Source organism: Eleutherodactylus coqui, chromosome 5, assembly GCF_035609145.1.
Source record: "Eleutherodactylus coqui strain aEleCoq1 chromosome 5, aEleCoq1.hap1, whole genome shotgun sequence".
Classification (NCBI taxonomy): Eukaryota; Metazoa; Chordata; class Amphibia; order Anura; family Eleutherodactylidae; genus Eleutherodactylus; species Eleutherodactylus coqui.
In genome coordinates this window covers 274,192,229-274,219,468 of record NC_089841.1, presented here as the reverse complement: position 1 = coordinate 274,219,468, position 27,240 = coordinate 274,192,229, and the positions used below count along the sequence as shown (strand labels likewise).

Sequence of the window (27,240 nt, the reverse complement as noted above, 5' to 3'; positions counted from 1 at the left end):
CGAGCGGGTCGGATCCGGCGGGACCCGACCCCAGAGCCTGCAGGGAGGAGCGCGTACTTACCTGCGCCCGGCGGCCCCGACTCTTTCATGTGCCGGCTACCGGGCAGCCGGAGCCTGCGGCCGGGTGAGTGACATTTCACGCCGTGGGTTGTTTGCTGCGCAACATTTCGCGCGGCCAAACCGCGGCCATCTGCATAGGAGTGCGTATTGTAATGCACTCCTATGCAGACTTTCAGTGGTGGAAATCCCGTCCGCCCGTGTGCAGGCGGCCTTACTGAGAGTATGAGCTGTAGGTGAAGTTTAATGTAGTTACAATTTTCACCACTGGGTGGCAGCAGAGTTGAGTGGGATCAAGGAGCTGAAGTGTACTATGATCCCAATAAAGCAGCCCAATTCCATAAACCATGAAATAGAGGCTCTGGGTTCTATCATTTACAATGAAGTAGTTGGTCTCGGCCACTTCTGTAGTTTGAATTTATTCTTGCTGGAATGACAAGGAGCTTCTGCTTTCTCAGCCCTGCTCCCTCCCCCACCCCAGGCAACCCACGTATGGCAGTGGCTGTCTCCAGTGGGAGAGGGGCGATGTGGTACTTACTGTGGCCTCCGGCGACCCCGAGGATCTGTCCGGCAGCAGTCTGCTGTTTAAAGGAGGCCTCTTCCCTGCTCCAGTAGCGGTCAGCGGCCCCGCGGGCAGAAGCGGGGGGGCACCAGAAGTGTCGGGAAGCACCCGGGGAGAGGAGCACGATCGGCCCCCACCTCAGGAAGGTGTGCAGGAGGAGTTCCCAGGCGTCCACCCGCCGCGGCTCCGGCCGTCCGCAGAGTGTGCCCAGCGGCTGGAACCAGTGTGGGAGAGCCCCCCCCAGCGAGTGCTGATGGCCGGTAACACAGCAGGCAGGATCTCTGGAGGCAGCGGGGGACTCCCAGGGGAATCTCCACTCACCCTGACGGGCAGCAACAGGAGTGGCGCTCACTTCGGGCTGGTATGATAGCCGGGTTGTTATGGATGCGGGTAGAAAGCTCCCGGGGGGTAGATGGCTGGTCCCGGTCGTATGCTAATGCTGTAGGGCAGCGAGAGGAGCGAGGCTGCAGGCGGTCACTCGGGCGAAAGAGGGTCAGTATGCTCAGCAGGGGAGCGCCCTCAGAACCACAGAAATTAGTAAAGTCCAAAGTTTTTGGGGATAAGTTGCAGGAGCAATGGAGTTTTGCTTCTTCTTCCTTCGGCTGCTAGGCCACGCCCCCCGGATAAGGTAGTTATCTTTAATTGTTCCCAAGAACTTATCACCCCTGTGAGATTTGCAGGTTTCCTTCTCCCATGTTATACCTGGGTAATTAAAGTCCCCCATGATAATTACTTCGTTGCGCTTTGACACCTCTTCTATCTGCCTTAGTAGTAAGGTTTCAGTTTCTTCTGTTGCTTTTGGTGGTCTATAGAAGACCCCTATCAGGATTTTGTTATTTTTTCCTCCCTGTATTTCTACCCACAGAGATTCCACGTGTTCATCTCCTGCCCCTATATCCTCCCGTAGTCTCGGATTTAAGTTCGATTTGACGTACAGACATACCCCTCCCCCTTTCTGGTTCCTTCGGTCTCTTCTGAAGAGATTGTACCCCTGTAAATTCGCCGCCCAATTGCACTTATCCTCAAGCCATGTTTCCGTTACTCCAACTATATCATAGTTTTCATCAGCCATTCTCGCTTCAAGCTCCCCCACTTTACCGATCAGACTTCGTGCATTTGTGGTCATACAATTTATACAGTTTTTTTTGTTCTTTAATTTCGTTTTGTTACTAATGGTACTATTGGCTGATCTATCAGTTCTAACTGTACTACCCCCCCCCCCCCCCCCCGCTCGACCCCCATTCCCATTTCTTTGACCCAGGTCGCTATCTACATTGGCTACCCCACTATTTCTCATTTTCCCCTCCCCCAGTCCCTAGTTTAAACACTCCTCCAGCCTTCTAGCCATCTTCTCCCCAGCACAGCTGCCCCCTCCCCATTAAGATGCAGCCCGTCCCTACGGTAGAGCCTGTAGCAAAGTCAGCCCAGTTCTCCAGGAACCCAAATCCCTCCTTCTTACACCAACTCCGGAGCCACTTGTTTACCTCCCTAAGATCCTGCTGCCTTTCTAGTGTGGCTTTAGGTGCAGGTAGTATTTCCGAGAAAACTACCCTGGAGGTCCTTGCCCTGAGCTTGGACCCTAAGTCCCTGAAATCATTTTTGAGGGCCCTCCATTGACCTCTAATTTGTTCATTGGTGCCAACGTGCACCATGCCCGCTGGATCCTCACCAGCCCCTCCCAGTAATCTGTCAATCCGATCTGCAGATCATGCTGTGATGTACCCATGCGCACAGTCACGTGTTTACAGGTGCGTGTACACGTGAAGATCATGCTGTGATGTACCCATTTTTTTCTCCTCAGACCCGCAGTTCCGTCCAGGATGCCGATGACCTGCGTGGCATTTGGGTGCAATAACCATTTTGTCAAAGGCTGCGGGAAACAATTCTTCAGGTAAGCCGGTTTATGGATATTATTGTGTGTTCGTGTGTCAGAGGCGCCTGATGGCAGTCCACTGGCGTCACGGGAGGCGGGTTTGCTGTGGGTTTTCGGATGTTCTACACAGATATTAAGTGGCATTTACAGTAGCAGCCAAGTGGAGTAGGAGGTTTTGAAAATCCTGTCTACAAGTTGCAGAAATAATCGGCGCAAAACCCGACTTTGACACGCGGCGTGGAATTAATGTCCGCAGTATGTAAATATTATTGCCGTGTCTGCTGCGGAGTCGCCTCTTCTCAATCGGGGGATCCATTCTGCACAGAAATACGCAAACCAAATGGTGAGTTTGGTGGCCGATGTCCTGCTGCAAATCCTCCCCCACGTGAACCTGGCGTCAGGCGGCTGCGCACCGCGTCGGTAAGAGAGGCCTTACTGAGTCTCAAAGATTGTAATACGTCGCCCATTGAAATGATTGAGAAGCGTTTCCTCATAGCATGGTAGAATGCCGCGCTTGTTGGCTGCCATCAATAACATGGTAGTCATGTATACGTCCGTGCTACCATACTCAGGAGGAAACTCCGTGTATACGTCCGCGCTGCAATACTCAGGAGGAAGCTCCGTGTATACGTCCGTGCTGCCATACTCAGGAGGAAGCTCCGTGTATACGTCCGTGCTGCCATACTCAGGAGGAAGCTCCGTGTATACGTCCGTGCTGCCATACTCAGGAGGAAGCTCCGTGTATACATCCGTGCTGCCATACTCAGGAGGAAGCTCCGTGTATACGTCCGCGCTGCCATACTCAGGAGGAAGCTCCGTGTGTACGTCCGCGCTGCCATACTCAGGAGGAAGCTCCGTGTGTATGTCCGCTCTGTGATACTCAGGAGGAAGCTCCGTGTGTACGTCCGTGCTGCCATACTCAGGAGGAAGCTCTGTGTATACGTCCGTGCTGCCATACTCAGGAGGAAGCTCCGTGTGTATGTCCGCTCTGTGATACTCAGGAGGAAGCTCCGTGTGTACGTCCGTGCTGCCATACTCAGGAGGAAGCTCCGTGTGTACGTCCGTGCTGCCATACTCAGGAGGAAGCTCCATGTGTACGTCCGTGCTGCCATACTCAGGAGGAAGCTCCATGTGTACGTCCGTGCTACCATACTCAGGAGGAAGCTCCGTGTGTACGTCCGTGCTGCCATACTCAGGAGGAAGCTCCGTTTGTACTTCCGTGCTGCGATACTCAGGAGGAAGCTCTGTGTGTACGTCCGCGCTGCCATACTCAGGAGGAAGCTCTGTGTGTACGTCTGCGCTGCCATACTCGGGAGGAAGCTCTGTGTGTACGTCCGCGCTGCCATACTCAGGAGGAAGCTCTGTGTGTACGTCTGCGCTGCCATACTCAGGAGGAAGCTCCGTGTGTACGTCCGCTCTGTGATACTCAGGAGGAAGCTCCGTGTATACGTCCGCGCTGCCATACTCAGGAGGAAGCTCCGTGTATACGTCCGTGCTGCCATACTCAGGAGGAAGCTCCGTGTATACGTCCGTGCTGCCATACTCTGGAGGAAGCTCCGTGTATACGTCCGTGCTGCCATACTCAGGAGGAAGCTCCGTTTGTACTTCCACGCTGCAATACTCAGGAGGAAGCTCCGTGTATACGTTCTTGCTGCCATACTCAGGAGGAAGCTCCGTGTATACGTCCGTGCTGCCATACTCAGGAGGAAGCTCTGTGTGTACGTCCACGCTGCAATACTTGGGAGGAAGCTCCGTGTGTACGCCCGTGCTGCAATACTCAGGAGGAAGCTCTGTGTGTACGTCCGTGCTGCCATACTCGAGAGGAAGCTCCGTTTGTACTTCCGTGCTGCAATAATGGGGAGGAAGCTCCGTTTGTACTTCCGCGCTGCGATACTCAGGAGGAAGCACCGTGTGTATGTCCGTGCTGCCATACTCAGGAGGAAGCTCTGTGTGTACGTCCGTGCTGCCATACTCAGGAGGAAGCTCCGTTTGTACTTCCGTGCTGCAATAATGGGGAGGAAGCTCCGTTTGTACTTCCGCGCTGCGATACTCAGGAGGAAGCTCCGTGTGTATGTCCGTGCTGCCATACTCAGGAGGAAGCTCTGTGTGTACGTCCGCGCTGCAATACTCAGGAGGAAGCTCCGTGTGTACGTCCGCGCTGCAATACTCAGGAGGAAGCTCCGTGTGTACTTCCGCGCTGCGATACTCTGGAGGAAGCTCCGTGTGTACGTCTGCATTGCAATACTTAGGAGGAAGCTCCGTGTGTACGTCTGCACTGCGATACTCAGGAGGAAGCTCCGTGTATACGTCCGTGCTGCCATACTCAGTAGGAAGCTCCGTGTGTACGTCCGCGCTGCCATACTCAGGAGGAAGCTCCGTGTTTACGTCCATGCTGCGATACTCGGGAGGAAGCTCCGTGTGTACTTCCGCGCTGCGACACTCGGGAGGAAGCTCCATGTATACGTCCGCACTGCGATACTCAGGAGGAAGCTCCGTGTGTTCGTCTGCGCTGCCATACTCAGGAGGAAGCTCCGTGTGTACGTCCGCGCTGCCATACTCAGGAGGAAGCTCCATGTGTACGGCCGCGCTGCCATACTCAGGAGGAAGCTCCGTGTGTACGTCCGCGCTGCGATACTCAGGAGGAAGCTCTGTGCGTACGTCCGTGCTGCCTTACTCAGGAGGAAGCTCCGTGTGTACGTCCGTGCTGCCATACTCAGGAGGAAGCTCCGTGTGTACGTCCACGCTGCCTTACTCAGGAGGAAGCTCCGTGTGTACGTCCACGCTGCCATACTCAGGAGAAAGCTCCGTATGTACGTCCGCGCTGCCATACTTAGGAGGAAGCTTCGTGTGTACGTCCGCGCTGCCATACTCAGGAGGAAGCTCCGTATGTACGTCAGCGCTGCCATACTCAGGAGGAAGCTCCGTATGTACGTCCGCGCTGCAATACTCAGGAGGAAGCTCCGTGTGTACGTCCGCGCTGCCATACTCAGGAGGAAGCTCCGTGTGTATGTCCGCTCTGTGATACTCAGGAGGAAGCTCCGTGTGTATGTCCGCTCTGTGATACTCAGGAGGAAGCTCCGTGTGTATGTCCGCTCTGTGATACTCAGGAGGAAGCTCCGTGTGTATGTCCGCTCTGTGATACTCAGGAGGAAGCTGTGCTCTTGAGCTTTGACTGGTTTCCTACCTTAGGCTGGATGCCTGTCAGGGAAATTCTGTGTACAGCACCAATCAGGCCCACCCCAATGCCCCGCTGCCGGCGGTAAAGAAGAGACACCACACACGGAGGTCTGGTATAGTTCCTCACACGGGGACATGACTGCGCACTTTATTACAGATTACATGGGATCTTATACCCTTTGGTCTCATAACTAGGAATGGGTGATGGGCTCATTGGCTCAAATTCACCACATAACCATATATGGGAAGTCCGGATTTCCGGCTGAGACAGTGAAAGTTATATACGTAGTTAAACAGTCGTTATCTAGATACGGCGCCTCTGGGAAAACAGCCAAGTACGCGGCCTTCGTGTTCGGTTCTATATCATCTCTGAATTTCTGGACACATCTCTCTCAGCCTTGCAAACTTTTGGAATATCTGATGTAAGGCGACATATAAGTTTTTCTCATTTTAGCATTGAATAGAACATGCATACAGGTATAAAAGCATAAAGAACATATGGCAATATATACATATACCCTCACATGCCCACCGCCGGATTTGTGCATCCGTAATACAGACGTCTGTCCCAGCCAGACCCAAATTCCGAGCATCATACAGGGGTCCGGAAAGTCTTCAAACCTTTTCACATTTTTACATTTTGTTATGTGGTGTTCCCTTCATTCTGCACTCAGAACCCCATAATGATAAAGTGACAACAGAATGGGAGAAATCTCTGTACATCTTTTAAAAATTAAATACTCCCATTCAGCAGTGCCATAAGTATTCCCACCCTGTACTCGGTAATAGGTGAAGCTCCTCTGGCAGAGATTCCAGTCTTCTTGATGATGCCACAAGGTTTTCACCCCAGGATTTGGGGATTTTATGCCCTCTATCAGGTTGGATGGGGGCCGGCTGTGGACAGCCATTGTCAGGTCTCTCCAGAGATGTTCCATTGGGTTCAGGAGTCTGGCTGGGCCACTCAAGGACATTCACAGAGTTGTCCCAAAGCCCCTCCTGTGTTGTCTTAGCTGGGGTCTGGGGGTCATTGTCTTGGGTGACCCTTCTGCCGTCTGAGGTCCCTTGTGCTCTGGATCTATGAAGTTATTATCTCTGCGCTTCGTTCCATTCAGCTTTCCATCCAGCCTGACCGGTCTCCCCTACCCCCAGCATGATGCTCCACCACCAGGCATCACTGTATGGATGGTATTGGGCAGGTGATGAGCGGCACCTGGTTTCCATCCACCCTGCCTGGTCTCCCCCAGCATGATGGCACCACCAGGCTTTACTGTAGGGATGGTATTGAGCTGGTGCTGAGCTGCGCCTGGTTTCCATCCACCCTAACCGCTCTCCCCTCCCCCAACATAATGCTCAACCACCAGACTTCACTGTAGGGAAGGTATTGGGCCGGTGTAAACGGTGTCTGGTTTTTGTTCACCCTGACCAGTCTCCCCTCCCCCAGCATGTTGCTCCACCACCAGGCTTCACTGTAGGGATGGTATTGGGCAGGTGATGAGTGGCGCCTGGTTTCCATCCACCCTGACGGGTCTCCCCCAGCATGATGGCACCACCAGGTTTCACTGTAGGGATGGTATTGGGCCAGTGATGAGCGGCGCCTGGTTTGCATTCACCCTGACCGGTCTCCCCTCCCCCAGCATGATGCTCCACCACCAGGCTTCACTGTAGGGATGGTATTGCGCCAGTGCTGAGTGCGGGCCTGGTTTCCATTCAACCTGACCGGTCTCCCCTCCCCCAGCATGATGCTCCCCCACCAAGCTTCACCGTAGGGATGGTATTGGGCAGGTGATGAGCGGCGCCTGGTTTCCTCCACACAGAACACTTAGAGGCCAGAAAGTTCCATCTCAGTGTCATCAGAGCAGAGAAACTTGTTTCTCGCAGTCTTTAGGGTCTCTTTTGTAACTCCAGGCGGCTTTTATGTCTCTTACTGAGGAGGCTTCTTTATGGCTGCTTCTCCATAAACCCCAGATTGGTGGAGGCTGCAGGGATGGTTGACCTTCTGGACGTTTCCCCCATCTGCACACAGGATCTTTGAAGCTTGGCCAGAGTGATTTGGGTTGTTGGTCACCTCTCTTACCGAGGCCCTTCTGCCCCTTAGGGGGAAAGGGGGGTCAGAGCTCTGGTTGTTCTTCCATGTAAGTATTATGGGGTCCACTGGGCTCTTGGTTTCCTCTCTTACAAGACTCCTCTCCCCCTTAGTCTGGTGGGTCGGCGGCTCTAGGAAGAGTCCTGGTTCTTCTCCCATGTAAGTATTATGGGGGCCGCTGGGCTCTTGGGAACTTTCAGGGCAGCAGAAATGGTTTTGCAGCTTCTCCAGATCTGAGCCTCCACACAATCCTGTCTCTGATCTCTACAGGCAGTTCTGACCTCCTCATGTCTCTGATATGCATTGTGAACTGGGAGAACTTATATAGACTTGGGGAATTGGGCGGGGTGGGATATCTTTAAAGATGATGTCCAATCAGCTGAATGTACCACAGGTGACTCCAATCAAGCTGCAAAATCATCTTAAAGATGATCAAGAGTGTCCCCTTCTCTTTGTTGAGCCAGGATAGTGCAGCCTATCTGGATGGAGCCCTGAGCAAAGAGGAAATAACGGAAGCAATTAAGTCGCTCCCCAACAGGAAATCACTAGGCGTGGACGGGGTCCTGGGGAGTGGTATAAAAAGAATGTGGAACTCCTGGCCCCATGACTCCTAACATTGTACAACTCTATCCTGCGGGAGGGGGCTCTGCCAGATAACATGTGCATGGCCCTAATAGTCATGATCCCTAAAACTGGCAAGGACCCTACAGACTGCGGCTCTTACCGCCCCATTTCACTCCTTAATATGGTTGTTAAAATTTATGCGAAAATATTGGCGACGCGTATAAACTCTGTTCTTGGGGAGATCATACACGCTGACCAGTCCGGCTTCATGCCTGGCAAAAGCGCAGACCTGAGGCGACTTTTCAACCATCTGTCGTATGAGCACACTAACTGTGGGAAGCGCACCTTGGTGTTTATAGACCTTCGACTCCGTAGAATGGAAGTACCTGTGGGCAGTGATGCTGCTGTTTGGCTTCGGGCCAGCCTTTATTAAGTGGGTCGGGATCCTATATGACTCCCCGGTGGCCAATATCAAAACCAATATTCACGTTTCTGCTCAGTTTTCCCTGGGTAGGGGTATGAGGCAGGGCTGCCCTCTGTCCCCCGCCTGGTTTGCCCTGGTCTTAGAGCCTCTTGAGATCCAGGGTCGAACATCGTTGATAGTAAAGGGGTTTAAACGGAGCAATCATGAAGAGTGTTGCATTGTGCTTTATGCGAATGGCACTCTCCTCTTTCTCCAAGAACCGGAGTCTTCTCTTGACTCAGTGCTGGCTATATTTGACGCATTTGGCATGAACTCTGGCATCAAGGGTAATTGGGACAAGACCCACCTGCTGGCAGTGGATCCTGTGGCCGCTGAGCTTTCGCTGCCCGCCCCGCTAAGTTGGACCATTCAGACAACTTATTTGGGCATAAAGGTGTCAGCAGGGATCTCCACTCTTGACGACTCTCACCTGGTTCCCCTCCTGGGCTGGGCTGAGGAGATGGCGGTGCGCTGGGCGCTTCTCCTGCTTACTCTGGTGGGCAGAATAAATTTGCTGAAAATGAAACTGCTGCTGAAATTTTTGTACATGATGCATAACTAGCCCAACGTTGGTTCCAAAAAAGTTTTCTACTATGCTCTGCGTGATTGTGCTACGTATTGTGTGGAGGGGCACCACACCCAGGATTAGACTACAGACTCTGTGAGCGAGCGGGGAGGACTAGCCTTACCACATTTCTACTATTATTTGGCTGGCCAGTTGGTATATGCGGGATGGTGGCTGTCTTCGTCAGATTATAATCTGGTGGTGGGCCCCGCCCAGAGCCTGCGGGGGCTGCTGCTGAGTGGTCCCCTGTCTTCTGTTGTCCCTTTGCCCGCCCCCATGCTGGTGACACTCAAGATCTGGCATTGTGCCTTGCTGCTGTCCACTGAGGAGGGGCCACGTGGTCCCCACATACCTCCCTGTGGAATAATCCCAATTTGCTGCATTTTCAGCGTTTCCCGGAGACTTTGGGGCGTTCATGTCCTCTCTGATATAGTCAGTGAAGGTGTGTTCTGCACCTTCCTGCAGCTAGCCCATGGCCTGCCTGAGAATGCCTACTTTAGGTATAACCAGCTGCGGGATGTAGTCAGGGCCCAATTTGGGTGTCTATCTGTTTCACTGTCTCTGACGCGGCTGGAGGGCTTGGAGCAGATGTGCAACCTTGTTAAACCATTGTCGAGCTTCTGTGCCCATTTAGCGCAACATCCCTGAGGATGAGGACATACTTAGGGGTTCTGGGCCCCCTTTGGTTAGCGCTAGAGACAGACTCATCCAGACAGACTGGTCAGACAGACTGTCATGCACATGTTTTGGGAGTGTGCGGTCTTGCAAGACTACTGGAGGGACGTTCTCGTACTCATGGAGGCACATTTGGGGGGCCCAAGAATCATGCACCCTGGAGTGTGCCTCTTTGGTCTTGTTGGAGACCTACCGGTGGCTGCAGCAACTCGAACATTGTATAAGTTGCTGCTTTTTTACGCCAAGAAAGTAATTTTACTAAACTGGAAACACCCTGGGTGGCCGACCAGGAACACATGGGGCCGGGTGGTAAACTCTGAAATCCCAATGTACAAACTGACGTATATGGCCAGGGGATGCCGGAGATATTTGATAAGATCTGGGGTAGTTGGGTAGATTGTCCCCCGGCAATGGGAGCGCCTGTCTAGGTGTTAAGAGGGAAAGAAATTGAAGGGCAACCGCTTAACCTGTCATCTGTTAAAATTCAGTTTTATTTTTCTTTTCCTTTAAAAGTTGCACCAGGGGGTGTTGGGGGGGGGGGGGGGGGAGATAAATGGGCGCCCAGAAGCTACATTTAGGGTGTCCTACCAAAGGGCATAAATACGTCTGCCAATGCAAAATGGTAGTTTTTTATTTTTAAAAAATGTACAAAGATTTCCCCTATTCTGTTGTCACGGTCATCATGGGGTCCTGAGTGCAGAATGAGGGGAACACAACATAACGAAATGTAATAAAGTGAAAGGAGCTGAAGACTTTTCGGGGCCCGTGTAGATGCTCATGTCTCCTCCCAACTGTCATCCTCACACTCAACCGTCTTCACTCCTCTAGGCTTTGTCACCTGATTGGCTCCGTCTGCAAGCAAAGATCTAATTGGTGCACAGCTCTCTTAAATCCCCTTTTATATTTCACCAGCCTTAAAGGGGTTGTCCCGCGGCAGCAAGTAGGTCTATACACTTCTGTATGGCCATATTAATGCACTTTGTAATGTACATTGTGCATTAATTATGAGCCATACAGAAGTTATTCACTTACCTGCTCCGTTGCTGGCGTCCTCGTCTCCATGGTGCCGTCTAACTTCAGCGTCTAATCGCCCGATTAGATGCGCTTGCGCAGATGGGTCTTTTCCCTTCGGCTCGGTCCGGCAGCAGCGGCGTTCTGGCTCCGCCCCCTTGTACGCGTCATCGCGTAGCTCCGCCCCGTCACATGTGCTGATTCCAGCCTCCTGATTGGCTGCGGTGGCTGCTTCCCACATGAATGTCTGCTCATGTACAATCCTTTAACTTCAGCCAGGTGAGAGACCGACTTCACTGCCCAGACCCAAGCGGCAACATAGTAGTAACATAAAGTATCTGCAGCGCAGTACAGAGCCGTGGACACAAGCTGCAGCAGCAGAGGATTCCCTGTTAGCAGCAGCACCCTCCTCTGTCCTCTCTGCTGTCATCCTCACAACCCACCACGGCTCTCTGTATCAAGTCCTCTTATGTATCAGGATCTCTGCTTGTTGTCATCTGATAGGAATGTTCATTGGTTAGGCCCTAAGGGATACAATTCTGTTCTGTGATGGGCACACTGGCTCTGCTCACCTGTACTGTGGTCAGTCCTGCCTGTGTGTCCATCCCAGGACAGAACAACGGCGACTCACCAATCAGCTATGTATGATATATGCTGTAAAGGCCAAGATGGGAAGACTTCTTTAATGCATTTCTGTAGAATTCGGAGGGCCCATCAAGGTCTTCTGCTATAAGTGTTAGAAAAAAAATAACATGCATGCTGGACTATTTGTTCCATTTAAATGAGGGACTCTGTGATGGAACCCAATAAAGTCAGGAAGTCCCATTGGACGCCATTATGTCTGTCATGTGACAGATCAGGCATGCTGCTCTTTACATTTTTCTGTTCCTATGGAACACCTAGAGGAGAGTGTCGTCACATCGGTCACTGAGCCTCATTTACCCAAACGGTCCAACAGTAAGACTCGCCTTGCAGTCTGTAGCATCCAATCAGTGCTCTGGTAAAAGGAAAGCTGCGCTGTGATTGGTTGCTGCAGACGACTAAGAGAGTCCTACTGTTAGACCGTCTTTGTAAAGGAGTCCAGTTTTTGTGGAATTGGCTAAGTTCTCGGAGTTGCATGATCTATACTCTACTGATCTACTACAAAGCAGTCCGTGCGTCATGGGTGTGAGGCGGTGGGCTGGTTTCAAATAAAAAAAATAACACCTACTCCCCTGTCTTCACCCCCGGGGCACCGCTGTCTGGCTCCACTGCCCAGTCCTCACCCCACTGCCACTGGAAGTCAGGTGACCACTCTGGCCAATCAAAGACTGCAGTGTCACCTTCCAAACTCCTGCCAATGATACCAGGAGTTGGTCAAGGTCACAGCTGCAGCCTCTGATGGGCCGCAGTGGTGGAGGATGGGGATGGGGCAGCGGTGCCCTGGGGGTGAAGACAGGGAAGTATTTTTTTCTTTTAACCAATGCCCAGCTGGTAAAGTATTTGAAGGCACACAACTTTTTTACAGTGCCATTAGAAACTTGTCAGAGAAGTCTACAAGTCCCGGGTATTTACTGTCGTTCCATTGTCAAGCGATACATACGATGCCCAGACTTTCTCCTGCATTTATTAGAATGGGACCCCTTGCACCATACTGTCCGGGCATCGTATGGTTGCCCTGGCAACTGTACCATCCAGCATGCACTAGCTTCTCTTAATGTCGGATCAGGTGGGAGAACAGAATTGGACGGACACTTCAGATGTTACATCTGCCATTCATTGTACCTCTTAATTTAAACTAATTGTTTTAAAGGGGGTGTGAGAAGTTTTTGTTTTGTTTTTAATTCCTGCTGCTCTAGGCACCTCCCCTAACCTGTCCAGTGTCTGTGATTGGCTGCAGCAGTCTGCGACGCCTCGGGGGCCAGAGCTGGACATGCGGAGAGCCGGAGGAGGGGGATGGAGTAGCTTATCGGTTTTTGCCATGGGGAGCAGGGATAAATAAATAACTCAGACAACACGTTTAACACGAACACAATGTCTCCCGCAGGTTCCCCATGAAGGATCCCGACCGCTTGTCCAAATGGGTTATGGCTATACGACGTAAAAACTGGAAGCCTTCTGCGTCCAGCAGAATCTGCAGCGACCACTTTACGGAAAAGGACTACATGCTGCGTCCGGGAGCGATGGTCCCCCGCCTGCGACTAGACGCCGTGCCGTCTGTGTTTGATGGATTCCCAAACCACTTAAAAGAGCGACTTGAAAAGAAAAAAACATTCAGCAAGAAGATCTGTGAGCAAGTTGTTGTGATCGGCCGTCAGCGCGGGACTCGCCATGCCCTTCAGGTACCTGATATACATGCCGCTAGATGTCTACAAGATTGGGGCTTATTCACATGGATGAGCCTGACTGCAGACGTATATACAAACACAGCAGAGTGACTTCATCCGTGCGTGGCCGAGTGGCTATGGGTCTGTTTGAGAACACTTGTGAACGAGTATTACTGTGTGCGTCCGTGTAAAGTCTCTGGATACACGGGCGGCACATGGATGTCAATCACACACTTCTGAATGAGCCCCTAGTCCAAAGGTTCAGCTGTAGAAAGCGGTAAGTAATACAGATATTAGACTGGTATTCCAGCTCCAGATATTTTGGGGATACATGGAGGGAACATGGATGCCCACTTAGCATGTAAGATGTTTTCACACGTGTGCAGCCAGTTATAGAAGCCAAGCAGACCCCTCTACACCCCCCACGATCACACACTCTCTTATAGTAAGGGTTAATTGGTGCTCACTTGGGGATGTGGTCAGAGTCCGCCTGTTTATAGAGGCAGATACATCCCGCCCCTCCCATTCACCGTATACGTCACGCCGACTTAATGAACGAAAAGCAAACTGTTTGTTCGTCGCCCGATCGTTGGCCGCGTTCAGACCGGACGATTGTCGTTTATTTTGGTTGGTTAACAATAATCGTTGCGTGTAAAGGGGCCTTTGGCTGAACATTGTTTATGGGAAGATATTGCTGATAAGAAGAGGCTAACAACTGGTTGGAGAACAGATAATGTGTCAGCTTAGCGCGTCGCATCCTCCATGGCGCACAGAAGAGGAGAGGTACGGCTGCAGAATGATGGCAGCCTAGGACAGGACAGCAGGGGGCCCCAGGGAGCCGACCGCATGGCATGGATGCTAAGTATAATATTACATTGCTCTTCCGTATCGTGTCAATATACCATTTCTATATCCTATTTGTATCCTTTGATGACTTCTTTTCCAGTTTGTATCACTTTAACTCCTTAAAGACCAGACACTTTTTAGCGATTGGTTTTATGGCCCTGTTTATTTTCCCTGGCCTGCCAAAATAATTTTTCCTCCTTTTTTTTTTTTTTTTTTTTTTCGTCACCAAATAGGACAATTTTATTTTTAATATTTTTTTTTCCATTTTTTTTTTATTCTATTAAGGGTAATGTGTTTTAAAAGTAAAAAAAAAATAAATTAAATATTTTTTTTTTAATTTATAGTTCTTTATTTATAAAATTATTATCTTTCTGTTAAAATCAGGTCGAGCAATGATTTGCCATTTTGTTCCAGGTGTTTTGGCGTATGATTTGTTTATCGGATTGCAGGGTGGGTACGGCGACAGGTTAGGTTGGCGGTGGGCTGTTTTCTTTTTTCTATATATTTTTTTTTTGGTTATAAAACATTTTATTAGGTTTTCAACTTACAGAAATAATATAACTTTCGTAAAAACCAGAAAGAAGAAAAAAAAATTGGGATAAAAGCGTATCGGAGCGGGTAATTGTGGGCATTACTCATCATTATAATGTCTACAGTAATCGGAGGGTGCGATGAGACAAGACAAACTTCTCAGGTTACATCCCAAGTGACAGACACCCCTAGATATAGACACGGACTATGGAGCACCACATCTAGGAAGGAACACAAGGGGGCGGACAAAGGGAGGAGGGTGCGGTGGCCCGCAACCGATCTTACTCATCTTCCACATCAGCCCCAGCCTCTCCTTTAACTCGGGGGGTGCCTGACTCCAACCACCCTCTAAGCCCATCAGAGGACCTGAAAGCGGTCAAGCCTGCCCAGTGCCATAGTGTTTTTCCCAGGCCTCCAGTTGGACGGGGAGATCATTGGGAGATCTATTCTACTGTGGGAGTTATGTGCTGCCGAGTGGAAAGACTAGTCCCTGACCCCCGGGTGAAGGATGTGCCACAGATCTACCAGACGCAGGGAATTTAACGTACTGCTGCCCGGGAGACAGAGGACTTACCCGAAGACGTATTCAGGAGAGGGTCCAGGGCCAGGTTAAAGTCCCCACCCAAGATGATCCTTGAGCCGTCTGCAAACTCCGCTAGTTCTCTCAAGACTCTGGAGGCATATGAAATCTGATTCTGATTGGGAAGATACGCATTAGCAAAGGTTAACGTATGACCCTTCGCTTCTAGTTTAAGAAAAAGAAATCTTCCTTCAGGGTCCACCGAGGGGGAGACTAACCATATATATATATATATATACTTTTATTTTATTCTGTAATTTTTCTGTACCTTTTTTTTGTAACTTTTTGTAACAGCTGTGTGGCCCATAATGTCATGTAAGACATTTGGGGGTCATTCACACGGCTTTTTTTGTTTTTTTTCTTTTTCATTTTACACTTTTTACTGTAACTGGAACATCCATAGGCGCCCCAGTTACAAGGGAAAGCATCCCTCTTGTGTGACAGTAGTCACTGTCAGAGCTGGTCAAGGGCCTGCTAAGATCCTGAAGGTCTGATATTGGGGTTGTCGGCAATCACATGATCGCCGGCTCCTTAGGCTGAGGCCTATTCTATCTTGCTGACTTGGACTTTGTGGATGGTGTAGCTCTTCTCACACAGTCTTTCCCCAAACTCCAACTAACAACGTCAGCTCTGGAACAAGAAGTGGCGATGGTTGGTTTATGGATTAACTACGAGAAGACACCGGTCATGCGAGTTGCATACATGACACCCACAAATGCCTCAATCACACTTTACCAACAACAGCGGTTGCAAAAGGTCGACCGGTTTGTCTACGTAGGTAGTACAATTACCAGTGATGGAAATACTGAACATGATGTCTACTGGGATGGGTGACTTTCCAACGTCTACGCCCGGTATGGTCTACCACCTCACTCCCATTCCAAACACAGATACGACTTCTGAACACTATGGCGATCCCAGCTGCACTGTATGCATCTGAAACATGGAAAGCAACCAAACCTCAACCGATGACTTGATGTAGTCAGAAAACACTTTCCCGTTAATGCCTTCTCAAAGTTCCTTACCATGAGTGGGTTACAAATTCAAAACCTTTACTGCAGTTCCAGTCCACGGCCAGTCCATATCAGACCAGCCAGATTTACATCTTCTGGAATTCACAAAATGGGAAGCGTCGGTGGGGAAGGCCGAAGACCACTCGGCAGTGTACATGCGCACTGTCGGCCTTTCATGGGATGATGTCACAACTGCTGCCTGTGACGGTCACCGATGGCATGCACCAGAAGCATTGGGAGGACCTAGTCTAAGTATCCTATTCTGTGGATGGGTCATCCGTTTTTAAGAACTGGATGACCGTTTATCTCTGTTTTCACATAGCTGACCTGATACTTCTACAAAGGTGTTTGTGTTTCCATTGAAAGGAACATTCTGGTCATTATGAGTCCAATGCTAATTGTCCTGCACTGTTCTGCCATTGCACTGACCTCTCGACCATCTGTAGATGTCACCTTGTATATGTGTGTTTGTGTTTTACAGCCGCCATCTGAACCGAAGGACACGAACGCATCACGGCAGAATTCCAAGAGAAATGTAATTCCGCCCCAAAACTTCTCACCACTAATTATAAAACAAGAGACAAATGGAGGCCAAGATGAAAAGGTAAAGCCAGCGAGCGGGCCGGACTGAAGGCTTCATTGCCAATCCCAGTAGTCGGTCCTCACACTTGTTCTGTTTCTAGAATGAGGTGGACAAGATGAAGACTTGTGCCGTCCGTGGGTGCAGTAATACTGATTATGAGGGAAGCCAGCAACTGTTCTTCAGGTAACCGAAGTCCTTATACAGATGAGTCACCTCATTATAACCACTAGCTAATATCCAGAGTAACCGCCGTGTGCCGCACGGACAGCAGCTAGACGGGCTGGCAGTGGCTCTATTCAGCGGGGTGCGTGGGGGAGGATCCATTGACGTGTTCCCACAGATGCTCAATTGGGTTCAAGTCCAGGGAATTAGGGACCAGGGAAGTACTTGGAAGTCTTGGTCATGCCCTTCCAAACACTGTCGGACTATTTTAGCCATGTGGTGGTCTTTCTGGAAGATCCCATCTGCCCCGGGAAGACAAACTGCATATATGGGTGCTAGGATGGGTTCAATCAATTCGGAGTGCCTCCCATATGGATGATGGTAACTCCTTGATCCGTCGCTGTATGGGGGCTCACTGTTTTTTGCGGGACGAGTTGTATTTTTCAATGCTGCTATTTAATGTACCGTATAATGTGCTGAAAAACATTTACAAAATTCTAATTGGAGTGAAATGAAAAAAATGACATTCCGCCATCTTTCGGTGCGTCTTGTGTCTACGGCGCACAAACTGCAACAAAAATGACCTGATAACTTTATTCTGCAGGTCGGTGCGATTACTGCGATACCAAACTTGTGTCATTGGTTTTTTTTTGGTTTTTTTTTTGCTGTACTAACTTTTTCTGCCGCCATCTTCTGCGCACAATAACTTATTCGTTTCTCCGTCGACACCGTTGTGCGGGGGCTCATTTTTTGCAAGATGTCCTGTGGTTTACATTGGTACCATTTTGGAATTCATACGAGTTTCCGATCGCTTTTTATTGCAGTTTTTCTGGGAGACGGGGTGACTGTAAAAGTGCATTTTTGGCGTTCTTTTTTTTCGGACGCTCACGTGCGGGGTAATTAATGCGCTACTTTGATAGACTTTTACAGATGCAATGATACCAAATATGTATTTTTGTTTAATGAGTTAGATTTTTTTATTATAGATATGCCAAAAGGAGGTGATTTAAACTTTTTAATACTTTAGCAAAACTTTATTGATCTTATTTTTACTTTTTCTTTAGCCCTCCCCCCTTCCTGGGGTACCACAACTAGGGATGCTTTGATTGCTCCAGCAGTATGATGTAGTCCCACGGGGATGGCTTGATAGGCAGTCTGCTAAGGCAGCCCTGGGGCTTTTCAGAAGACCCCCGGCTGCCATGACACCTGCACATCTCCCTATCTCATTGGGGGGGGGGCTTACAGGACCCCTGAACATCGCTGGGGAATTTCGGGCCCCCGCGATCTCTCTTCATACATACCCTGATGCTGCAGGATGTAAACCTACGTCCTTTATCGGGAAGAGGTTATAGAAGGCAACCCTTTGTCAATCAGCGGTGGTCCAATTCCAGTACTGCTATGCCCCTTTGTTAGTATAGGTGCAGTGACCATCCGTCTACTTCGGACCCCCATACAGAGTGTTGTTTTAGACGTGTCTGGTAGCCCCCTGCTTCATTTTCATGGTGAGATGCTCCCCTGCAGCGTATTAGTCGGCCCTCTCACACCTTCGTAGCCAGCGTTCACCTTTCACATCACTCACACATGGTGCTCTGCAGCGTCCACATCGGTTATTCCCAATGGTGCCACTTGTTCACTCATGACACACTTCCACCACAGCCACTCGCGAACCGTTGTCAGACTGCGCTGATTGAGAAATACCGCTTGACAAGTGATATGTGAGCAGACGGCCCGTCACCCACCTTGTATACTCACCAAGCCACACGTCACTTACACACTGCCGACATGGAAAGTAGGTGGCCGTAATAATGGGACTAGACTATGAGTGTGTGTATTTTACTTCTATTTTTTGGCTGGCAGCATCTGAGTTGTCATATACTATCGATTTGGGGTGTCAAATTAATTTACGGAGGGCCACATCAGCATTCTGGTCACCTTAAAGATCATTTGTAATTGTAGGACTATATTATAAAGGATATACTAAAGAGAGGAGAGAACAGACAAACCAGAGCATGGTTCTACTCCAGAAAAATTGGGGCACAAGTACCCAACAGACAATTAACTCTAGACTGCCAGGTAGTCAGAGAAAAGGAAAGATTATGGGAGTCAGCAGAACCTGGTGAAGGGTTCCCAAAACACTACTTGGGACAGAGCTCTTACTCATCAGGTCAAGCAGCAGTATAACAACGTCCTCTCTGATCCGTGCAGCGGGGTCCCAGGATACGGACAGGTGGCTAGAGCAGACTGGACTCTGCAGGATGGCAGCGAGGACCTGCTGGGATGTACAAGCCGCCTCACGGTCTGCGCCGTGGCGAGCAGCGCTGTACTACAGGATAGTAGAAGTAGACAGGGGATGCAGCAAACGCCACAGCGGTCAGTCCGCAGGCACCTGATGTCGCGAACCAAATACCCTGCAGCAGGCCGGAGACGAGTCCACAGTGCGCCAGAGGCTCTTCTGCATCTGGACCTCGTGGGCTATATAAAATGACGTGGCGGGATGGGCCTGGAGTGTGACCCCTTATAGATTAAAAGCTTTCAGACTTGATTATCTCATGTCATTGTGATAATAAAATATGACGTATTGAAAACTGTGTGCAGGTTCCCATGGAAAGACCCTGAACTCTTGTCCAAGTGGCTTGTGGCGACGCATTGTGAAAACTGCCCGACTTCATCATCTGGCAGCATTTGTAGCGATCATTTTACTGAAAAAGACTACATCTTCTATCCGGGAGCGGCAGGCCCTCAGCTAGGACCGGGCGCCGTGCCTTCTCTCTTCATTGCATTGCCTACAGAGATTCAAGCCGTGGGAGACTCTCCAAGTACACGACAGGTAACACAATGCCATGCTGCTGCCCAGTATGCCCAACTAGTTCTCATCCTCTCTCACTTAGTATGGCACCGTCCTCGCCTTTGGGCACCAGGGATCTCCTTCTCAGACTAAAGGTTTTCTCATCCAGACCAGCCGTCCTTAAAGGGGTTTCCACTAATGTCAGAAATCTTAGTTAGATGCGATTTAACTTCTGGGACCCACAAATCTATCCAGGAGGAGTCCCCCATCTCAGAGGAAGCCACAGATGATATTGTTCTGTACGAAGGATAAATGGGCGGCATTACACTAACACAGAAATGTTTTTTAGACTTAATGTTTTTTCACTCTTTGTTTCCTGATGCTGGAAATACACTCACATCTACCAAGTTAACGCTTCCTTAATCCTTCTTCATATAGAATATGAGCAAACAAGTGAAACATCACTTTTGGCCAATCAGTGTGGAGTTACAACAGAAATGTCTTCTCATGGTTATCTCGTTTGGACAATCCCTTTAAATTAAAAAATGGTGTCACTGCTGGGGAGAAGAGCCATTGAGCCTGAAAGGCTGCGCCCGCTGAAATCCCTATGTTTGTGCGATGCATAGACCTACTGGCTTACAGCTGTAGCATCTAGGTGGGGCCTCTATTGGGAATCGCCTTCCATTAATTTAAAATGCCTTAAAGGGGCTGTGCAGAGTTACACATTTATTCCCTATCTACAGTACAGGGAATAACTGTTTGATTCCTTGTTCTCGGCTATCGTCACCGATCCAGAGAATGCAGGTCTCAATCTTTCCTGCAGGGGGTGCACCATTGATCCATTCATTTCAATGGGAGCTCCAGAGATTGCTTTGAAATGAATGGAGTGGCAGTGTGCATGTGCGTCCCTCACTTCATTCATGTGGGGACCTTTGGGGCCTCCGTTCTCAGGATTGGTGGGAGTCCCAGTATTTGGATCTCTACCGATCCTAAAGTTCTTGCCTATTTCATGGACGGGGAGAACTTTATAACCTGCTGCAGCACCTCTAATAGGACATTTGGAAGAGAGCTCTGTAACCCTTATGTTCCCAGTAAGCAAGCAGCTGACAGTAGAAACAAAGTCCCATTTCCACCAAACAATGTATCGACTGTCCGCTACATCGTTGTCTCGATCCGTCATTCTCTGTATAAGTGACTGAACGATCGGCATTCATCCCAGTGATTGGTGAAGGAGCCAACCGTAATTTTAGTCCTGTAGAAAATGAACGAAAACTGAAGGATTTATCATTCCATCATTGGCTGCACTTTGAATGCTAATCGTTCCGTGTAAAAGGGCCTACAGTTCATGTCCCATCAGAAGTGTGGACCACAAAAGGAGAAATATTCTTTTGAAGACCGTGCTAGCTGCAGCACTAGTACGGGGGAAGCAATGTGACCCCAAGCCGTCGTTCTCTCAGTTCCTCAGCATTGTATGTTCTGGTAGAAATTGCACATTTGTTCCCCAAATCGGCTTCATAAAATGGCTTAAACTCATATATATCATATTCTGCATTGCCTTCTAGGTAACACACGGATGTTTGGCGAGGCGCGCAGCAGTCACCTGTGCAGTACATGGTTGCAAAAGTGTCTTTGGTAAAGGATGTGGAAAAAGGTTTTATAGGTAAGCGATCTGATACGTTTTTTCTTGTACGCATGAAGGAGGTCTTGTGTAATGAGCAACAAAGGAGGTTCTCACAGAGCCGCGCATTCTCCTAGGCCAGGGCATATTCGTAGGAGTCCTCAGAGCCGACCTCTTATGCAGGGGTTGTCCCATCAGAGTGTAACGCCCCCACAATGTGACCTCTTTGGCGATCAGCTGATCACCCCGGGTCCCGCTCCCAGCACCCCCAATTAACACCTTAGTGTTAATTCACTGCTAGTTCACAAAGAGGACTGATATCCCATTGGCCACTGATGCTGTATGTCAGAGAATGGCAGACCAATTAGTGAAATCTTGCTAATTAACCCCCAGCAGTTTAGGACCGCCTCTGTTCATTCTGCAGGAAAAGGACATTACAGATTTGGAGGAACAGAGCTCCTTTCTCTCCTCCGGTTGTATCAGTGCTGCCAACAGGCGTTTGATGTCACTTTAACCCTTTAAGGACGTTTTGTCATTTTAATTATTTTATTAACCCACCGTTCGTTTTCTGCCCTCGTACCGCCCTGCCGACTGGAACATAAAAATGTCCTGGAATGTGGCGCCACACACTTAGGTAGTGAAGCGGACTGTAACCTGTATCAATGTAGTGTCCTCATAACTGTCCGGACCCGTAAACATAATATACACACCACGGGGAAAGCCATAGAAATAAAGCCCAACTACGGAGACATCCAACCAAAAGATCACAAAGTTACCCTCACGTTCTATGCATCCGAAATCAAAATCCGCAAAATACAAGATGTCCGCCAGCCGCACCGATGGAAGAATAGAAAAACTACTGCAACATAAAAAAGGAAACGATTTACTGTTTCTTTAAGCTAATTTGAGTTCTGTCACTGAGCGGCTGACAATGCCCTCAAGGCGACTGATATTCTTGCCCAGATATATTTACGTGAGACATCAATTCAAAATCGACAATAAACAAAGTGACATGTGGGAGGAGTTTTCCAATTTTAGTATGACTATTAGGGGTTAAATCAGTGGAGTCTATAGAAATGGACTTTGAGCTATATACAGAGAATCGGGGCTCTTTTACATGAAATGATTATCGCACAGCTTAGTGTTGGATCGTTCAGTGTCATCCCTGCCGGCGACTGAACCACAAACCGCCATTTATTTGCTTGGCATTTACCGTTCAGTTTAGGCAGGCATAAAAATTAAACGCCGATCGGCCCTCGTAAACAGGCAGCCGTTCATCTATGAATGACTGCCTGTTTACTGTGAATAGAGGCGGGCGACTGGAAGCATCTCCCGCCAGCTCCATTCACTGAACGATTATCACTTCTATGCAAGCACTGGAGTGATGAATCATCGGGATGACGGCGGCGCCAAGGCCTCTGACAATCAGCTGTGTGATAAGGATCACAGATCACATTGTTCAGGTCTGATGGGCTGCCGCTGATCTCCAAGATCAAAGGGCTCTATAATTACTACCAGTGATCTGAAGATTCTGGTGGTTTGGCACCTCCGGGTGTCATCTGGTCTCTAATCTAGAGGGCAATTTATTAGCTCAGGCTGCAAACTCTATTCGTTTTCACATGGAGGATACTTGAATTACTTCAGCCCTTTACTTCCTCCTTGCTGATGTAGAAGCATATCTGATCATCATATCACATCATTAACCCCTCAGTGGCGGGTTTCTTCCCCCCTGTCAGACCCACCAGGGCAGGTTCTTTAACCCCTTCAGTGACGGGTTTCTTACCCCCCTGTCAGACCCACCAGGGCAGGTTTTTTAAATGGGCCAATCATTACATTTCCAGTCACGTTCCAAGAGCCATAACTTTTTCATTTCTCCACGGCCGTATGAGGGCTTGTTTTTTGCAGGACAAGTTGTACTTTTTGATGCCATCATTTTTGGGTATATATAATGAATTGCATAACTTTTGTAAAAAAATTTGTAAGGAGATTGGGGAGCAAAAAAAAGAAATTCTGCCATTTGTTTTTTGGATTCCATGTTTACGGCGTTCAGCGTGCAGAATAAATAGTGTGATAACGTTATTCTCTGAGTCACACGATTCCGGAAATACCAAGTTTATACAGGTTTTTTATGTTTTGCTATTTTTGTATATTTAAAACATTTTTTTTTTCTTAAAGGTTTCATTTTGTGTCGCCACATTCCAAGAGCCGTATTAATGTTATTTTTCCATTGGAGACTTCCACAGAGACCTATCAGGACCCCCTGATCACATTCCGGGGGTCCGATGGTGACAGCCCTTTACATGCTGCAGTCACATAGACTGCAGCATGTAAAGGGTTAACACACCGGAGATCGGAGGTTTTCTCTGATCTCTGCTGTAAGAGCTGGTGCCTGGCTGTCCTCTGCCAAGCACCAGCTCTCCCTGCCACAGAGACCATCGGCAGATGCTCTCTATGGCAACCTGTAAACAAACCAGTGCAGGAGTTTGAATTCAGAACCGGGAGATTGCTGGCAGATCGGCAATATCTTCCTGCTTCTGTTTTTCAAAGTCCTGCATTGGTTCTCTGTGGGTCTGTGCAGGCAGAGCGCACTGCCACAGCTTATGACATTGTGCTCTGCAGCTCCCACAGTGATACATAGCCCGGAAATCTTCCGGGCTACATCGCTATGGGCAATGGAGCTTGTCCCGGAAAATTTCCGGGCGTGCCACTCAAGGGGTTAATGGATAGAGAGATAAAATGAGAGATTTATTATATTTTATCCAGGCTGTCTTTGTCTATAAGAGAAATGTTCTAGCTAATGACGTCTTGTGATTGCAGCAGCCTCTGCACTGATTCAGACAAGCAGAGTGGTTTTCGCTGTGTGCTTAGTAAGAGTCGTGAGCACAGCAGTTTACTAATAAGAGAGGAAGGGGAAGTGTCATGTGAGCTACAATAAAGGACGTATCTTCAGGAGACAACCCCACTATAAAGGGCCTGTCTGTTTCCTCTGTTATTCCTAGTCGGAGTTTATAAAGTAAATTGACAATTAGGTGTTGTATAGGCACATCACCCCATAAACAGAGTTATAAGTAGAGGTGTGGCAGAATTGTTTTCATGAGGCACAGTCATTTATTAAAATGGGCAGGTCAGCAGAGCTGTAGGGTCCACTTCAACAATAATGGAGCATAATCATGCATGTCAGGCCAATTCTCCACCAAAACCGGACAACCAGACACCCAAATGGGTCACAGGTTAAGCTAAAATGCCATTGCGTACTTCTTCCCATCTCACGTCGGGTAACTTGGCAACCAGCACATTTGCCTAAACTTTGGAAAAGGAATCCACTGTTTGTATTTCATGATTTTTTTGATAAAATACATTTAAAAATCTTCACTCTGAATCATTTCCTCCTTTTATAGATTTCCTATGAAGAATCCTGAGCGACTTTCCAAATGGCTTAAAGCTCTTCAGTGTTCTGATTGGAAGCTGTCAGCATCCAGCAGAATCTGCAGTGACCATTTCAGAGACAAAGATTACATTTTACGACCTGGGATCCTTGTCCCCCGCCTGCACCCGAGGGCCGTGCCTTCTGTCTTCAGAGCAAGGAGAAGTAGAAGAAAACAGATAATCGCAACAGACCAAAAGTTAGGACACTCTAGGTCCATGGAGGTTGTAGCTGGATTCCAAGAAACCGAGACCCCCAGACCCCGTGACCACACTTATTCAGCAGCACACGATGACGTCGACCTCCTTCGTTCCAACCCCGATGCTACAAAACTCAAAAAGAAAGTGAGAACCTTGCAGCGACAGATCCAGAGACAAAGACATACGATAATAAGACTATCTGAGAGACTTGAACAGTTAAAGAACAACAGTGCTCAGCTTCATCAGCAGTAGCGCAGAACAGCAGGAGACGGGACCCTCACGGCCGTGTACATAGAATTAAACATTACAGGGGTTTTCCCATTACGTAAAGTTGCTTCACAACTGCTCTGCCCTTCCTGGTTGCTGCTGACCAGGACATGTGACTGCTGCAGCCAATCACTCCCTCTATAGACAGGGATTGGTCAGTGTCCACCAGCACGCACAGAGTGGATGTGAAGCACTTCTGGGTAGTGATAAAACCCCTTTAAGGTAAGTCTACACTACAGCCTGAAGAGGTCTACCAAGTTATTCCACAAGTAAAATAAGCAGAGGGCAGGAAATGGTTAAAAAGACAAAAATAGGTTCCCCCACCAGGTGTCACCGCTGGTCTTTATTTCCCATGACTGCAGCTGTGACTTCCCATATACATACAAATGGCCGCTTCAGCAGTGAACGGCTCTAGACTGCTGAGACCAGTGGTTGACGGCAGCGGATACCTGTGTGTACAGAACGTCATCCCTGTAACCACAGAGACCGTTGGGGAGGCTGACTTTAACCATTTTTGCCTATTTGTTTAATGACTTGGAAAACCCATTTAAAGAGGCTTTCTGGGCATTTACTATTGATGGCCTATCCTCAAGATGGGCCATCAGTAGTTGATCGGCGAGTATCTTTTGCTTGGAATCCCCTCGATCACCTGATCTTCAGGCCTGCTGACAGTGCAGCCGATCCGGATGTCTGCATTGATGGTCAGAGCCAGAAGTTTAATAGAGGGCTTTGCTCCCCCTTTAAGCTGTGTAACACTAGTGGCAATCAGTTGTTGTGCACAGCCTTCTCCTCCAATAAAAGTCAATAGGACGAGGCTGTGTGACGCTCTTCTTCCATCCACCTTTAGTGTGGACCACAAATGGAGCACCTGAATGTATTCCTGTGGACAAGTCTGCACAACTAATACTATATCCCAGCCAAGAAATATCTACCAGTACTTTTCATATGACAGACAGGAAGGCGTCAGGGATTTGAACTACTCTTCCCGCTCACCTGTCATGGCGCCCCCATCTGGCCGTCGTGCAGCTGAACTAGTTTTCTGCACTTTATTTATTTCTTACCTCTTATTCTCCCATCTCGATTCTGCTCACCTCTGTCCAAAAGCTACATCCAATGCAAACCGCACTCCCCAACATGTTGCTGTGATATGACACTCAGATGGCCGCATAGTCCAGCCGCTGTGCGTCACAGGACCATGCCGTCACATGATTATGTCAACTAGCGGCTTGGATACAAGGATGGGGCATCAGAGGAAAGGCCAGAGTTTACATTGAATATGACATATGGAAGCAGTGGGGACACTGCTATGTGGGATATGCTGTATTTGCACGCAACTTTTATCTTCTAATTACCTGCAAAAACATTAAAAAAAGAATATTAAGCCTAGACCCCTTTAAGCTACTGGTAGTAGTTCAACCAAAACCTCTGAACCAGAATTGTTGTGAAGAAGTTGAAGTAATGCGAGTAATAAAACGGATGACCACAAATACAGAAATGACCAAATCCACATTAATCTCCCCTCCAACACCTAACCGCCACACTTCACCGCAAGCGAGGGAGCCCAGCGGTGATTGATGCCCGCAGATACGGGCTCTGGGGGGCAGACAGGGGATGCTCATTACACAGGCGGCCTCTGATCTCCTCTGGTTTCTGGGTATGTCACATCCTATAACCGGTGAATGTTTTGGGCATCACATTGACTTTTCACGCATTCTGTACTTGTGAATATTCATGTACACTAGATGGCAGTATGAAGTGTAATAGGGACGGGGCTCCAAACACTGCAGGACACTAATTGGTCACTTGATAACTGGCACATTGCTAAAAAAAAACAAGTTACGCATACTTGGTTTATGCTGAACTGAGACCCTGCATGGGTTAAATATTGGACAACC

General features: G+C 48.9%; 1 protein-coding gene across 4 annotated transcripts in view; it reads left to right on the top strand.

Moving 5' to 3' along the window:
- LOC136628659 (uncharacterized) overlaps nucleotides 1-26,158 on the top strand; it is a 48,427-nt gene extending 22,269 nt beyond the window's left edge. For 2 of the 4 annotated variants that reach the window (XM_066604753.1, XM_066604750.1), the window contains exons 2-8: nucleotides 2,421-2,510; nucleotides 13,057-13,351; nucleotides 16,788-16,910; nucleotides 16,990-17,072; nucleotides 19,647-19,878; nucleotides 21,399-21,496; nucleotides 24,853-26,158. In XM_066604753.1, coding sequence (XP_066460850.1) covers nucleotides 2,440-2,510; nucleotides 13,057-13,351; nucleotides 16,788-16,910; nucleotides 16,990-17,072; nucleotides 19,647-19,878; nucleotides 21,399-21,496; nucleotides 24,853-25,330 — 1,380 coding nt within the window. In that variant the 5' untranslated portion in view covers nucleotides 2,421-2,439 and the 3' untranslated portion in view covers nucleotides 25,331-26,158. Of the gene's footprint in view, nucleotides 1-1,227; nucleotides 1,248-2,420; nucleotides 2,511-13,056; nucleotides 13,352-16,787; nucleotides 16,911-16,989; nucleotides 17,073-19,646; nucleotides 19,879-21,398; nucleotides 21,497-24,852 lie in introns of those variants that run through there. The other 2 variants (XM_066604751.1, XM_066604752.1) reach the window with 2 other exon arrangements.
- The last annotated feature ends 1,082 nt before the right edge of the window (nucleotides 26,159-27,240 follow it).